Here is a 16,983-nt window from a genome sequence, read left to right on the forward strand (position 1 = left end):
ATTCTAGTAATACCATAGTTTTCCCTTTCTTTACATTCCATGTTTTCATAGGCTGTAACAGTCTCTTGTGATTAAATTATTTTACACAATGGCCCCAAAGATCAGAATCAAGATGCACACTTTGGTTGAATGGTCTCATTTCTGGAAAAATTCTAATGATTCTTTAAAAACTATAAGGCAGCAAGCTTGTTAATATTTACCTGAGGGCTGAGATGATGCAGCTTGTAATTCCCATATTGAGCTACTGTCAGGAACAGTCATGGACCTGGTTACTGGAGGCATCAGACTTTGCTCCGAGGATCTGAGTGCAGATAAAGTGTGTATTTTTACTAGTTTTGGGGTAAATTCTGAACTTTGACAATATTTGATACTGTATTAAATGTCATTCTATTAAGATAATTTTCAATGATTCTAATTAAAAAGTGAAGTATTAACAGATGTCTGGTGATGTTGTTGACGGCTCCATCCAAAGTTTACTGCTATGACATTAAGTTATCAATGAACAAACATCAATGGTTGCACCAATTTTTACTCTGCACAGCTATTGTTTTTGTTCTATATCATAAAAACATGACTTTTTGGGGATCTGGACTGTATGTTTAAATAAGGATCTTGAATGCATTACCATGAAGCAATTCCACAACAGCTTTGATGAGTTGCATATTGCTTCAGTGACTAAAAATACTTTGATTAGAAAAATTTAAATTTTCCTAAACATCCATCTAGGTCCCACAGGCCCATTTTCCTTATGACACATAGGAAGAAGATAGTCCCTGTTCCTGTACTGGAAAAGGGAAGAGGCTTGCTGGATTTTATATATAGCACATTTTCATATAAAAACATATAAAAAGAAATTAAACATTAAAACAAAACAGTTGAGCTATCAAGAAAACAATTTGGATCACTGGGTATGAATTAATTCATCAATTAAACAGTTAAACCTGAAAACTTATTGCACAAGCTAAGTGACAAAGAACAGAGCTGGCATAATTGAATAATAAACAAGGTGCCCTTCTTGTGGTAAACCTGAGACACTATCTTGGATTCCATCAAAATTAGATATTGTTGCCATGATGTGATTGCCATCAAGACTTGAGCTCCAACGGCATTAGCAACATTATTTATCTTTCAGTTGAGAAGAAAGAGTCACCTATATAGTCCTGATACAAGATGAAAATTATGTTACTTTCTCTCCAAATAGCCACTTTCTGCTGAAAGACACATAAATCATATCCATCTCTTTCATTGCCAATATTCTCCCTTTAAGGCATTGACTCCTTGCTGGGTAAAACAATACTGTAGGTATCAGTCACCCTAATATATGGCAACTAAATGAATATTCTTCACAGGAAAGGAGGTTATTTAATTTCTGAACACATCAAATCAGAGTCCAATCCTGTTCACAGCTGCACAGTTCGAACAGGGATCTTTTAACAGAAATCAAGAGCAGGAACCCTGCCCAAATATCCTCTTTGTAGCCCAGAGCCATTGAAGCCAATTATCACCATCTGTGCCTCAACTCCCAAAGAGAGATATCTCTTCCATTTTTATTTTTTTCCTTTTTACCCATGGTATCTGGATTATAATTGGGGTACTCAACTAGAAATCAAAATAAGACTGGGATGGATGGAAAACTTAAGTGGAGAACTTGAACTAATAAAACATAATTTAACACTGACTATAAGTTACAATCATTTAAGAGATACCTAGGACCCCAAGCTATTTGGATTCCACAGTATGTTCAGATCATCCTTTGCCCATCATGAGTTTCATAAGCACTTTTGTGTCAATACAGTGGTATAATTCCTCAAATATTTCCGAAAGAGCATCCCTCTCCCCATAAAGAAATTGAATCACACAAATTTTTACCTTAATTTTAAGGCTTGGAACTGCTCTAGAATGACAGCCAGTTGCTGTTGCTGCTGCTGCTGCTTTTGCTGCTGCTGTGATGTTATGGCTCCCACAGCTGCCTTTTGATGGTGTGCTATTGCTTGCGCATACTGTTGCCTTTAAACAAAAAGTATTTAAAAAAAATGTTTTAAATTGTCTGGCATTTCCAACATTAACTTATAATGTGAACAAATAATTGGGTAGGGTCATGCAGGCCCCAACTGCCAAGAATGAGGCACATATATTTCGCCACGTGGACATTAAATTTTAAAATTGTTGCTGGGAAAAAAGGCGGCCTATTACAATGGGTTGCCAAGCCCCTGACTGAAAAGACATTTGCATAGTAACAGACAGTACTTGGAAAGGACGAGGGGGCCGCTCCCTGCTCCAATTTAATCCACAATGGACTTTTGATGACCAGACGTTGAAGGTGGAGAAGCTAGCATTCCAAATTGACTACTAAGATGCTCCCAATATACAGAAGAAACCTGGTCAAACCAGTCAGTCACGTGATCACCTGCTGGCCAACTAGGGGAGTTTTAAATTGTAGAAAGTGTTTTTGAGGAGAAAGCGGTTTGCTCCTGGACTGACAAGACCTCTCGTCGCTGATTTGCCGCCACCTCTCCTGTCTGCTTTTATCTCTCTCACCAGCTTCAGAAACCAATGAAGACATATGAACCTCAAGAGAGAAAAGTCTGCCAGAGTGAGCAAGGTTTAAGAAGAATACTGGGCCCCAATGAAAAGCAGGACAAGCAAGGACTACAGCGAGCTCGAAGCACAGTAACAAAAACCCCTCTTCAGAGATTGCTCAAACCTCTACTTTTTTTTCTTCTGCTCTTTTCGGTCTCTATTTGCATGTGCGTAATGCATTTGCATGCTAGTGTGGGGAGTGGCGTGTATGTGTAGGCGTTAACCAAATTAGAGTTTAAGTTTTAATAAATTTCATTTTCTTTAAACCTAAGGAAGCCTGTTTGTGCTCATTTCTTTGCCCTATAATTGGAAAGCAGTGAACAAGGATTCACCAAGGGGGAGCTCAAAACAGTGTTTCAAAACAAAACCCTGTTACAATAAGACCAGGTGAAGGCTAAAAGGGACCACTAAACACCTTTCTCACCCGGTTGTAACAGAAATTTGGGTGCTAATGTCCGGGATTTTACCCACAGACAAATTCGAAAGGGGAAGCAAAATTGTTCCCAATCAAATAGAGCACGTTTTCAATATAGGTTTTCTTGTGGTTGTGTGTCATTGTCTACTAACATGTCTGCAACTGCAGCTAGTAGCATTCCAAGCCAGGGTGAAGTAACTTGGGATAGGTTAAAAGCACTGTCTATGGAGGAGCTGAGAAAAATGGCTGAACGGTGTGGGGTCACTTTACGTGGCAAGGCTAGGAAGTCTGAACTCCTAAGGCTAGTGGCCAACCATTTTTCTCTTGAATCTGAAGACGCAGAAACAGGGTTATAAGCAGAATCCAACAGAGCATTGTTAGCGAAGATACAACTGGAACAGAGGAAACTTGAATTTGGGGACAGAGGCGCGGAGGGACAGAGGGGGAGGGACGGGAGAAAGAGGAGGGGGGAGGGGGTTTGCTGGGGGCAGAGGGGGGTTGCTGGGGGACAGTGGGGGGGGGAGAGGGAATATTGCAGAAAGAATCCAAACAAAGAGAGCTGAAGTGGCTTGAGTTAACTAGGGGGTGACAGAGTAACTCCAGTGAAAGCATGGCCAATATGGAGCACATAATTCAGGGCTGGCTAAAACTCGCCAAACTAATTCCAAAATTCAATGAGGAAGATGTGGAAGCATTTTTTTGTGTCTGTTGAGAAACCGGCAAGGCAGCTAAAATAGCCAGCTGAGACCTGATCTCTTAATACAAAGCGAGCTAACTGGAAAAGCCCATGAGGTTTATTCCTTGTTGCTAGGTGAGAGTTCATTAAATTCTGAACTGACCAAAATGCTTTCCTTGGGGCATATGAATTAGTACCCAAAGCCTATCACCAAAAGTTTAGAACCCTCAAAAAGCAAGCTAATCAAACCTATCTGGAGTTTGAAGTAAGCAAGCAGCTGGTGTTTGACCAGTGGCTGAGGGCTCTAAAATACAACTCAGCTATGAGATGCTCAGAGGTAATTCTGTTAGAGGAATTTAAAAACTCTCTCCCATTCTCAATAAAGACCCATGTAGAGGAGCAGCTGGTTCAAGGAGCCCAGCAAGTGGCTGTGCTGGCCGATGAGTTTTCTTTAAATTATGAATCGATTTCCCAGGGGAGAACCTTTCCTAGTCACCCCCACAAATCCGAAAAGGACAAAGGGTGGGACGGTCATCTCCTGGGAGAGAAAGGAAAGCAGGAGACATAGAGGCCCTTCCTCCAGCCAAAAAGGAAGGTGCTGTGAGCAAGAGTGAGACCCGGAGATCTGCGTGCTTCCATTCTAAAAAGGCAGGGCATTTAAAAGCTGACTGCTAGTAACTAAAGGGCAAACCGGTAGGGTTAATCAGGGAACACCTGCTCAGCGAAGACGGGACCCTGACAGAACGCACAGTGCAAGCTGTGGCTTTAACTGCATTAAGAATGCAACCCAGGAAGCTTACTATGGCCAGTGCAGGAAAATTTAATCTGATTCCTGAAGGTGATCAGGGTTTTATCAGGAAAGTAACCCCATACCCCTCGAGAGGGGCAAGCAAGCCCATAGTGATTCTCAGAGACACAGGGGCCACTAGATCCCTTTTACGGGGTAAAGGCCTGACCTTTCCCCCAGAGAGTGCAGTGAACAGCAAAATGGTGGTGAATGGTATTGGAGGACAGTGTATGCCTGTATATGTACACCGGGTGCACCTGGAGTGCGACCTAGTTTCGAGACAGGTGACTGTAGGGATTGTCCCCAGTTTGCCTGTGGACGGGGTTGACCTGCTCCTAGGTAATGATCTGGCAGGGGTGAAGGTGGTAGCCCCCCCAGTAGTGAAAGAAAGACTGCAGGAGGTCAGAGAGAAAGGGCAGTGGCAGGAGACAGTCCCCTGCAGTGTCCCTGAATGTGTAGTGGATCAAGCCATGATCAAATCAGCTGCCCCAGAGGAGACTGCATTGGCACTGCAGGCAGATGACCATGAGGTCTGACTGTCCGAGACTTTCTTTGGAAAGTTAGAAGACGCAGGGAATGAATTAAATGGATTTTCCCTAGCTGAGGCTCAGCGAGCCGACCCAGTATTACAAGAGTTAGCACAGGCTTCCCAGTCTGAAAGTGAAGCAGAGGGAGTCTCTGATTGCTACTGTTTAAAGAATGAGGTACTGATGAGAAAATGGAGTTCCCCTCACAGACCTGATGGCAAGGAGTGGACAGTCGTTCACCAGTCAGTGGTACCACAGGGGTACCGGAAAGAAATATTAAAAAGGGCCCACAAGACTACAATGGCTGTACATGCCAGTATAAGAAAGACCAAAGCCCGCATAAGACAGCAGTTTTACTGGCCAAAACGCCACAAAGATGTAGTGGAGTACTGCAGGAGTTGCCACATGTGCCAGGTTGACAGGAAACCCCAACCTACAGTGAAACCTGCACCCCTACGTCCAGTACTGGTGTTAGTAGGACCCTCCAGCAGAGGGCTGGTGAACTGTAAGGGAACCTGCCGAGAACAAAAGGGGACAGGCAGGCACACAGCTGGCAAAAGTTTGAAAAGAGAAGGGGGAAAAGTGATCAAGAGGGAAGGTTAAAGGAAGTCCGGGAGGAATCCCAGATGAAAACCCCTACTGTCTGGTCAGCCAACCCCGAAAAATGTGAAAAGTTAGATCCCACATCCTCCCATGTGGATGCAGACTCTAGAAGCACCCCACCAGAGCTGCTAACAGCATTTACAGGAACCTGCGGAGACAAAGAAAGACCTTTGGGGTGCAGAGAAACAGTGAGGGTGATGCCTCACCTAGACGAAGTGCCACAGGAGAGTGCAGTCAGGAATGTCCTAGAGAACAAAAGGGAGAACAACAAAGAATCCTCCTCCACAGTCAGAGAAAAAGGGAACCACCCATCCCCTGAAGTAAAAAGCCTTTGCAAGACTCAGCAAAGCACTGAAAGTATGTTCAGGATACACCCGCCCACTACATACCGGTATACGAAAGAATGATCTCAACAGGAACAAAACCCTAGGCAGTCATGGCAATGGGCAAACTGAAGAAAAACTTCCCCAAAAAACCACATGGTTACTGGTGTGCCAAAAAGGGGAAATTTAAAGCAGCACTGGCACCCAGAAAAGACAATTTTAATAAGCTTTACGAGTTATAAATGAATGGAAATGAATGAGAGAAATGCATGTTTTTTTCTTTCTGTATCTTATATTTCAAACCTTTTAATGAAATGCACCTTTTTTTTTCAAACCTCATTTCATTCCCCTGGGTGTGGAGGTGTCATGCAGGCCAATTGCCAAGAATGAGGCACATATATTTCGCCACATGGACATTAAATTTTAAAATTGTTGCTGGGAAGAAAAGGCCTATTACAAGGGCTGCCAAGTCCGACTGGAAAGACATTTGCATAGTAACAGACAGTACTTGGAAAGGACGAGGGGGCCACTCTCTGCTCCAATTTAATCCACAATGGACTTTTGAATACCAGATGAAGGTGGATAAGCTAGCATTCCAGGTTGACTGCTAAGATGCTCCCAATACACACGAGAAACCTGGTCAAACCAGTCAGTCACGTGGCCCTGCTGGCCAACTAGGGGAGTTTTAATAAAAGCAAAATACTGCGGATGCTGGAAATCTGAAATAAAAACAAGAAATGCTGGAACCACTCAGCAGGTCTGGCAGCATCTGTGAAAAGAGCAGAGTTAACGTTTCGGGTCAGTGACCCTTCTTCGGAACTAACCAGTTCCGAAGAAGGGTCACTGACCCGAAACGTTAACTCTGCTTCTCTTTTCACAGATGCTGCCAGCCCTATAGGGGAGTTTTAAATTGGAGAAAGAGTGTTTGAGGAGAAAGCGGTTTGCTCCTCGACTGACAAAACCTCTCCCATGGCTAGCTTACCACCACCTATCCTGTCTGCTCTCATCTCTCTCACCAGCTTTGGAAACCATTGAAGATAGATGAATCCCAGGAGTGAAAAGTCTCCTGCAGTGAACAAGATTTATGAAGAATGCTGGGCCCCAACAAAAAGCAGGATCTACTTACAAGCAAGGACTACAGCTAGCTCGAAGCACAGTGACAAAAACCCCTCTTCAGAGATTGCCTCAAAGCTCTCTACTTTATATTTTCTTCTGCTTTGCTGTATCTATTTGCATCTGCGTATCGCGGATGCTTGCTAGCGTGGGGCGCGGCATGTATCTGTAGGCGTTAACCGAATTAGAGTTTAAGTTTTAATAAATTTCACTTTTCTTCTTTAAACCTAAGAAAGCCTGTTTGTGCTCATTTCTATAATTGGAAAGCGGTGAACAAGGATTCACCAAGGGGGAGCTCAAAACACTGTTTATAACCAAAAGCCTGTTACAATAAGACCAGGTGAAGGCTAAAAGGGACCCCTAGACACCTTTCTCACCCAGTCGTAACAGTAGTCACTAACGTAGATTAATTTTAGTACTGAAACAGAGAAATATTGAGATTTCACAGCCCCTTAATTCATCACATTTCTGAACAGTACAACTTTAGCTATGATAACTAACCTTAAGTGCCATGAAAACAGTTATATAGCCTTTATACCCCTTATTCTTAATATCATGATCTATAAGGTTTCACTATGTTCCTATGCACACCCAGCTCATTTTCATCAATTTGTGTATACAATTCATCATAAAGCTTCCTGGGAGATGGTCTGCACCCACTACAGGTGACAGTTATCTAAATCTCTCTCTCCTTCATCCCCACCCCATTGTCGATTCTTTCAAGCCCTCACCAGTACTCTGAGAACATAAATATATATAACATCCCACCTTCTTAGTTTAAAAAATTGGAATGAAAAAATGAAGTCCATTTAGAACATCAGGGTAGCAGTTTTCAGTTGACCATGTACAATTTGTCACAAACTTTCTGTAGCTTATTTAATCTTAGTTAAATTATAACAAACTCAGAGAGCTATAATTTTGACATTTCTCCTTGATCTTTGGAAGTAATTGAGCAAAACGCTACATAGCAATTACAAACTGTGTTACTCAATCATGACCAGTTGCACTTTTCAGTTGATTTTTACCCAACAGGACTGTCATAGAGTCACAGAGAGATACAGCACTAAAACAGGCCCTTCGGCCCACTGAGTCTGTGCCGACCAATAGCCACCCATTTATACTAATCCTACATTAATCCCATATTCCCTTACATCCCCACCTTCCCTCAATTCTCCTACCACCTACCTACACTAAGGGCAATTTACAATGGCCAATTTACCTATCAACCTGCAAGTCTTTGGCTGTGGGAGGAAACCGGAGCACCGGTCGGAAACCCACGCGGTCACAGGGAGAACTTGCAAGCTCCGCACAGGCAGTACCCAGAACTGAACCCGGGTCGCTGGAGCTGTGAGGCTGCGGTGCTAACCACTGCGCCACCCTGTGACTGGAACTACAATATTACACAGAATCTTTAACCTTCAATATCATTCTTGCCAAGTTCCAACTGTAATCAACTAAAATTAGGAGGCAATGTCTGCATTAGAAGCAATCTGAACAGGCAAGACATGCAGACATATAAAACTTGTTGAAAACTGAGAAACATGGGAGCAAGGAAGACATACCTACGGATTTAAGTGTGGCCTATAATACATCCCCCAGCAAAAGTTAGATGCATCATTAATAGTTCTTTATAATGCCTCATTGCTTTTAATATTTCCATATTTGCTTCAAACAGTTCAGGAATGCATATGCCTTTATAATCTACTATTCTAGGAACTACCTGGTCATAAGCTGTGCCTGCAGAAACTGCTGATACTGTATCTGCTGCATCTGATACAAATTCAAAGTAGCCAGTTCCTGCTGCCTCTTCAGTCTTTCCTGATCCAGGTCACCCTGAAAACAAAATACATAATAAAAATGGGAAAGGAAAAGACAAAGAAAGCAACAAAATAACTAAAATCAAAGCATAATTTCTAATTCCAATAACAGTACATAACATTTCTAGATTTGGGAAATAAACAAACCATGGGTCATCCTGCCCTCACCCAAAAACACACACAAGTCCACAACTCTTGCAATACCAGAACAACTTACTGTACCAATCCTAGCATTATATTCCGATCACAAACAATTTAATACTAAATTATGGCTAACTGTATCATGTGGACTTAATCCACTTAGTATTGAAGAGTGACTATTTAGTTTAGAGAAACAGCACTGAAACAGGCCCTTCGGCCCACCTAGTCTGTGCCGACCATCAACCACCCAATTTCCTAATTCTACACTAATCCCATATTCCTACCACATCCCCACCCTATATTTCCCTACCATCTACCTATACTAGGGGCAATTTATAATGGTCAATTTACCTATCAACCTGCAAGTCTTTTAGCAAGTGAGAGGAAACCGGAGCACCCGGAGGAAACCCACGCAGACACAGGAAGAACTAGCAAACTCCACACAGGCAGTACCCAGAATTGAACCCGGGTCCCTGGAGCTCTGAGGCTGCGGTGCTAACCACTGCGCCACCCAAGTATATTCATTTTTCATGTTAAAAAAGTCAAATCATTTGTCCACATTTTTCCCATAGTTCTCTTTTTAATGAATTCAAGTTAAAACAACAAACTTTGCCTGAATTTATTTAAATTTCCCCATATCCAACTTATCTTGAGCTTTATTACCCTTGAAAATCTTCATACCCGCTGTGGAATTGCATTAAAAATTTTCTCTTGTACGAGTGCATGGTTGCACTAACGCTTAACCTGGTTTTTTAAAAATTAGACATGTAAAACAGGCATGAAAATTAAATTACTGCTTGACGGTAATTTTCATGTGTCATATAATTCAGGCCAGATAAACCTAAATAAAACAACTCTTCACAGAACTTTTCAGGTTTACTATTATCCAATCATTCTGGAAGTAGACCAGATTCCAAAAACTATCCTGTGCTCATACTGAAAAGCACACAAAAAAAGCATGCATTGTACACAATTCCATTAAAGAAATTCAGTTCTCTCCACATCAGTGCAAGAGTTACAAGGTGCCTGAAGCCCTATATGCCAGATATAGGAATGCCAGCTATTCTTAAATATCTTCCAGGAGTTTTGCTTTCAAAAAAAGCCATGTCACCTTTCTCCTGAAGACATAGCAACTTCTCTCCCATCTGTCCACAATAACAGTGAGCAAAATCTTGAGTTTGTATGTAGGAAATAAACTACTGATCCTGAGCCAACTATTTGAGAGAAACCCACAAAAATATAAAGACCAAGTGAACTGGAATATAATCAGACATTTTCAAACCCGCTCTACCTAATAAATGCAGGGGCATTTGGAAAAGGGAAAGAAAACTCAGATGCCATTGGAACGTGTGTACCGACACCTGAAAACATCAGTTTTCACATTCCCCAAGATTTTGAAAGATCCAATCCTCACGGCTGAGATCTGGCCAGATATTGCTTTGACACATTTTTGAGTATGCTTATATGGCAGGGTATTTGCAATTATTTGTGGCAACATGATTGAGGGCTTTTATTTTTTTACAAACTCATCACACATCAGGATTTCTGATCATGATGCCAGATTTTGTGGTTGTAATGATGGTAAAACTGTCAGCATTTGCCATCATTAGTCTGCAAAATTCATAACAATTCCTGGCATCCGCACGTATACAATTAATCGCAGAAATCCAGAAGTTCCTGTGATTCCCCACTCCTCCATACTATTTACTGTTGAGGTTCTCGCAGATGAAAACCGTATAGAAATCACCAAACTGGCATGAACGTCCACTTTTTACAATACAAGTCTTGCTGTGAAAGACCTTGAAAAATATTAAACCTTGTTGAATGAGGTGTCACTGGGTTTTTAACAGTGCATTAAGTCATAATTACTACTGAATAACCTCTCTGGTCCTATAAAACTAATTTTATATTTGTGGAATTCAAATTTCTCCACTGTGATAAAAATTCCGTAGATTAAAATAATTGTTTTAAAAATTTTATATTTCAGCTTCTACCATAATCCAATGTGTATTTGTCAAACTTTATTTCACTCCCTGTAAATGATTAAAATGTGAAGGACAATCAATGCTTTTTACTTCCTGGTTTGTTGTCTGTGAGAATTCTTCACTGTGACTGGCTGCTTAGCTAGCTTGATGACATCACTGTTGCTGGACGCCAGAGAACCCCTGTAGTTGGCGCAAGAATGAAATTATCAGGAAAGGTAAAATCCATGTGACAGAGCTCACTAGATCTGTATGGACAGCTTTCTCTGAGGTCAACAGTGAGCACCATCACCTTGCTGCTGACTGCAAAATCCAGGAAATTATGTTCAAAATGCTACCATTGAGCTAAAAGTGACTCTCCAGGATTTAACCTTACATGGCTGGGAGATACAGATTAACTTTCAGTGTTTAGGATGCATCAACCAGATTGCTGGAGCCAAAGATAGATAGATTTAATATTTTAGTGATCATTCACACTATTGCTACTGCAAGCATTCTATTCATTTGAATTCTGTAGGGGGTCATCAAGTTAGGACTAGTGGTTTCTACCCTTTGAAGAGATTGGCAGGCTTCCCATTTAAATCAGCTAAGAGAACCCACCAACATTTCTCTAACCTTACGCAAGAGTCTACTAGCTGGTACTTTAACAAAGGCCTTTTGAAAATCTAAATGTTTAGCAGAGTCTTCTATCTCTTTCTTAATTTCTTTAAATATGTGCAGATGCAATCCATCCTGACCAGAGACTTTATCCTCTAAGTTTTATATTTTTATCATTACATCTCCCCCTTCTATCTTAAATGTCTTTATATTTCTAACTCTCTTCTAATGTCATTTGTTAATGTCCCTGGTAAATAGTGAGGCAAAGTAATTGTTCAATATTTCCACCATTCCTGCAAGTTTATTGTTCATTGTTCTGCATCCTCTCGAAAGCAGTCTTTTCCCCCAATCTATTACGTTGTTTATCTCACTTATGTCTTCTCAATCTTTATCTTAAACCTTATTATACCGTGAGTATGACTGCCCAGATGTTCATTCCCCTGCGCTTACTTTTCTCATCTCTTCTAGTTCATTACCCATTACAAGATCCTCTTTTGCTGGGTTTCTTACATGCTGGGCAAAAATGAAACAAACATTAACATTATTACACAGTGCTATCCCTTGGAGAATGCCTTTACCAACATTTGCTGGGCAAATCCTAATAGGCATGGACAAGCAATACTTCCCAGACAATTCATTTGTGTTTTGGGTATGAAAACAAAAACCTTGATATTATGCACAGGTATTAACAAATTAATATTCTTGCATTTCTGAGTGGAGTTATGTAAATCCTCTTACCAGCAATGGAGGAGGAGAGGGTCCTGGAGCAAAAGGTACTCTGCCCCACATCTTAATAACCTCTCCCAACGGCTGGAAACCCTCATCGCAGCCTCTCTTTACAAGTAAAGACATTGTGAAGTAGCCCGCCTGGAACCATTCTGCCATCTCTTGGTTAGTGAAAGGTCCTAGAGAGTGTGGATAAATTAACATATATTTAAAATAATCTGCAATTGAAAGTGTGGTCAGTACATTGGCATTTGATTCTCAGGTTCCACCAATCAAAAAAATGTTGTCATCCCCAAAAGATCATGTACCGACAGGATGAAAATGCTGCTTTTCTAAAGAGAGAATTTTTACTGCCTTTTGAAATAAAATTAGTATTGCAGTACAAAAGTACGAAGATATTTAGTAAAGCCACATACTTGCTAATTTCCAGAGTTTGTATTTTCAACAGCATTTATGAAAGTATAATTTTCAAAAAAGATCTGCTCTAACTTATGTGAGACACATCAGATCTCTGACATTAAGAACAGTTCCTGGAAGATCTATGGATTTTTTTTTAAAGTTATGACTTGTGAATTTACTATAGCAATGTGTTTAACATTTTAATGTCTCAGAAATTCAGAGATCAAGAATTTATACGGGCTACATTTGATGCTAACCATTGCAGCAAGAGGTGGAATCTAAAGTGACGCTGTTGGTGCCTTCAAAGTGCTTTGAGACATCTTGACGTTACGAAAGGTGCTATACATACGCATGTCTTTCTTCCTTTTTCTTTTTTTTTTAAACTTGCTATTTAGTTATACGATTAAATATCAGCAGCCATAGCTGAAACCTATAAAATTATCTTTTCAGGTCAGAGTAGAAGTGCATATCTGTTAACAATGTACAATTCTAATGCTCACTTAAAAAAAAAACATTGAAACATGAATACAGAAAACACTGAAGCAGACATTAATTGTACATCTATAATTGCTCCCAACCATTTTAATTCATTCTCAGCTGCAGCCAAATTAAATTCTTATTTCTGTTGCATGACTATCAATGCTTAGCAACTTAAAATTTAATTGATAAAGCACTGGGCTAGAATTTTCATAACTGCTTCCTTACACGTATGATAAGCACAGGGAACAGGCTGCTGCGAGAAGTGAAACAAACAGATTTCTGTATCAATAAGCTCCAGGTTTCCTGCTTATACCTTTCACAAATCAATTGATAATGTTCACCTTCACAAGATGGCAGGAGACAGACACTGGGGGAATGAGATCAAAGAATACTGTTTACCCATGTAAAAAGAGTAGGATAAATTAAGATGCCAAAAATGTGTAAGTCGGAATGAAGTTGTAGCTAGTCTTGCTGCATCTGGAATACCATGTTCCATTTTACAGTGCATGTAAAGATTTCAATTTATTGGAAGGGGTCTGGAAGACATGAGGCAGGTTGTCATGTTTAAAAGTACTGAATTATAAGCACACTGGGACTTTATTCACTGCAGAAGAGAAGGATGAGAGGGAATTTGATCATCTTGAAGGTTTTCAAGAGTATGAGGAACATGAATCCAAGTAAGTTCTTGCATTAGACACAGGATTAAAGGATGAGGAAACACAGTTTACAGGCATTAAAACAGAAAGAACTTGCATTTATGAAACACTTTATATATCTGCAGGTCATCCCAAAACACTTTACAGCTGTCATATTTCAGGATCTTTGACCTTTTGGTCCAAGAAGGATCTTTGGTTTAAGCTGTAACATAGTTTTGATACAAAATCAAATTCAAGCTCGTTAAGGATTAATTCTCAAGGTTCAGCATTTTCAGTATGTTGATTGAAAAAGTTTAAATAACTGGGACCAAGGGAGACTATGTAGGGTATTGAGCTTTCCTGAAAGGAGATAGATCAGCAATCAAATATGCTATCCATATCAGTTTGAGACATTAGGCAGCTCACCAACATATTCCAGCATCTGGCATAACTACATTCAAGCAAGTTCAACAGGAAGTTGGCTGGCACAACCCACTCCTAGGAGGGCAGTAAACAGATGAGAAGTGCAACTGGTCAACCCAAAGAGAGGGTGAAAGATTAAGCCTTTTCCTTCCTGTACAGCTAAGCAAGAAATCTAGAAATAGTGTGGATAAATATGGGAAGAAAATCATCCACCGGGACTAAGGGCCCCTTCCTTACATTACAACAGTGATGCACTCATTAAGACTGTGGAGCACTTTGGAATGCCCTCAGGAGATGACAGGCGCTATAGACAAGTTCTTTACTTTAAGTTTACTCCTGACCACTTTGAGATAAATCACTAGTCAGAAAAGTGAAAGAATTTGAATAGGAGGATAAGAGATTTAAATTGGAGTCGCTGGGGGACTGGGAGCCAATGTACATCACCAAAGAGAGGTAATGAATGAGTGGGTTAGGATAAGGGCGGCTTAAGCTCAAATTTATCAATAATGGAGGAAGGGAAGTCAGCCAGGAGAGCAATGAAGTCGGTGAGTCTGGATGTGATGAGGACATGGATAAGGGTTTCAGCTACAGATGAGCTGGCAGGAGAGGAGAGGGCAGTTATGGAGTGGAAGGAGACAGTCTTTGTGATGGAGAGGATATGGAGCTAGATGCTCAACTTGGGGTCAAATAGTACACAGAGATTGCCAACAGTGGTTCAACCAGGCAGTGGCTGGACTGAAGAAGCAATCAGGAGCAAGGGGACAGAGTTTGTTACGATGGCTTTGGTTTTGCCAGGAAAGAAACTGCAGCTCATCCAATACTGGATGTCAAACAAGCCGAAAACACAAAGACATTGGAAGGGTTCAGAGGAGTGCTGCTGAGTGTCATCAGCATTCACATGGTACCTTACACCTTTTATGCAGATCCGGTCACTGAAGGGAAGATGAGGCATGGGGCGACAAAGATATAATCCTTGGGAGACTCCAGAGGTAGCAATGTGGGAGCAGGAAGAGAAGCCATTGTTGGAGGCACTCTGGCCATGATTGGATAGGCTAAGAGTGGATGAAAATGAGACACGTCCCACAAAGTTGGACAACGGAGGAGAGGCATGGTTGACCACATCAAAGGCCGAAGATAAAGCAGGACCCAGTAATGTAGTGTATCAGTCATAAAGGTGGTCATTTGTGACTGATTTAGGTCAATTTCAGTACTCTGACAGGGACAGACATCCAATTGGAGAGATTGCAGGAAAGAAGGGCATGGATTTGGGGGAGTGCCATTTTCAAAGGCTTGAGAAGAAATGAAGGTTCAAGATGAGCCAATAATTTTCAGAAACAGAGGGGTTAAGTGGCTATGTAAAGAAAATTAAATAGGTCCTCAATGATGGCAAAGCCCAGCATGTTTGTGCAAAAGCATTTGCAACCAACCTTAGCCAGAAGTGCCGAGTGGATGATCCATCTCTGCCTCCTTCTGATGTCCCCAGCATCACAGATGCCAGTCTTCAGCCAATTCGATTCACTCCACGTGATATCGTGCTGTGTGGCACTACCAGTGCTAAATGGGATAGATTTCAAACAAATCTAGCAATGCAAAACTGGGCATCCATGAGGCGCTGTGGGCCATCAGCAGCAGCAGAATTCTACTCAACCACAATCTGTAACCTCATGGCCCGGCATATCCCCCACTCTACCATTACCATCAAGCCAGGAGACCAACCCTGGTTCAATGAAGAGTGCAGGAGGGCATGCCAGGAGCAGCACCAGGCATACCTCAAAATTAGGTGTCAACCTGGTGAAGCTACAACACAGGATTTTCTGCGTGCCAAAGCCATGAATGGTGGTGGACAATTAAACAACTAACTGGAGGAGGAGGCTCCACAAATAACCCCATCCTCAATGATGGGGGAGCCCAGCACATCAGTGCGAAAGATAAGGCTGAAGCATTTGCAACAATATTCAACCAGAAGTGCCGAGTTGATGATGCATCTCGGCCTCCTCATGAAGACCCCAGGATCACAGATGCCAGACTTCAGCCAATTCGATTCACTCCGCGTGATATCAAGAAACGACTGAAGGCACTGGATACTGCAAAGGCTATGGGCCCTGACAATATTCCAGCAATAATACTGAAGACCTGTGCTCCAGAACTTGCCGCGCCCCTAGCCAAGCTGTTCCAGTACAGCTACAACACTGGCATCTACCCTGCAATGTGGAAAATTGCCCAGGTATGTCCTGTACACAAAACACAGGACAAGTACTGCCCCATCAGCCTACTCTCAATCATCAGTAAAGTGATGGAAGGTGTCATCAAGTGCAATCAAGCGGCACTTGCTTAGCAATAACCTGCTCAGTGACACTCAGTTTGGGTTCCACCAGGGCCACTCAGCACCTGACCTCATTACAGCCTTGGTTCAAACATGGACAAAAGAGCTGACCTCAAGAGGTGAGGTGAGAGTGACTGCCCTTGACATCAAGGCAGCATTTGTCTGAGTTTGGCATCAAGGAGCCCTAGCAAAACTGAGGTCAATGGGAATCAGGGAGAAAACGCTCTGCTGGTTGGAGTCATACCTAGCACAAAGGAAGATGGTTGTGGTTATTGGAGGTCAATCATCTGAGCTCCAGGACATCACTGCAGGAGTTCCTCAGGGTAGTGTCCTACGCCCAACCATCTTCAGCTGCTTCATCAATGACCTTCCTTCAATCATAAGGTCAGAAGTGGGGATGTTCGCTGGTGATTGCACAATGTTCAGCACCATTCAT

General features: G+C 41.7%; 1 protein-coding gene across 4 annotated transcripts in view; it reads right to left on the bottom strand.

Annotated features, from left to right (window-relative positions):
• Positions 1-16,983, bottom strand: part of gigyf2 (GRB10 interacting GYF protein 2) — a 146,133-nt gene that overhangs the window by 38,238 nt on the left and 90,912 nt on the right. For all 4 annotated transcript variants that reach the window (XR_010975956.1, XM_068042064.1, XM_068042063.1 and 1 more), the window contains 4 exons: positions 12,300-12,466; positions 8,745-8,857; positions 1,870-2,007; positions 201-301 (listed from right to left, as the gene is read on the bottom strand). Coding sequence is in view for 3 of the 4 variants with exons in the window: in XM_068042064.1 (XP_067898165.1) it covers positions 201-301; positions 1,870-2,007; positions 8,745-8,857; positions 12,300-12,466 (519 nt within the window). In the remaining variant the exon portion in view is untranslated. The remainder of the gene's footprint in view (positions 1-200; positions 302-1,869; positions 2,008-8,744; positions 8,858-12,299; positions 12,467-16,983) is intronic.

The sequence above is a fragment of the Heterodontus francisci genome, chromosome 11, assembly GCF_036365525.1.
Source record: "Heterodontus francisci isolate sHetFra1 chromosome 11, sHetFra1.hap1, whole genome shotgun sequence".
NCBI lineage: Eukaryota > Metazoa > Chordata > Chondrichthyes > Heterodontiformes > Heterodontidae > Heterodontus > Heterodontus francisci.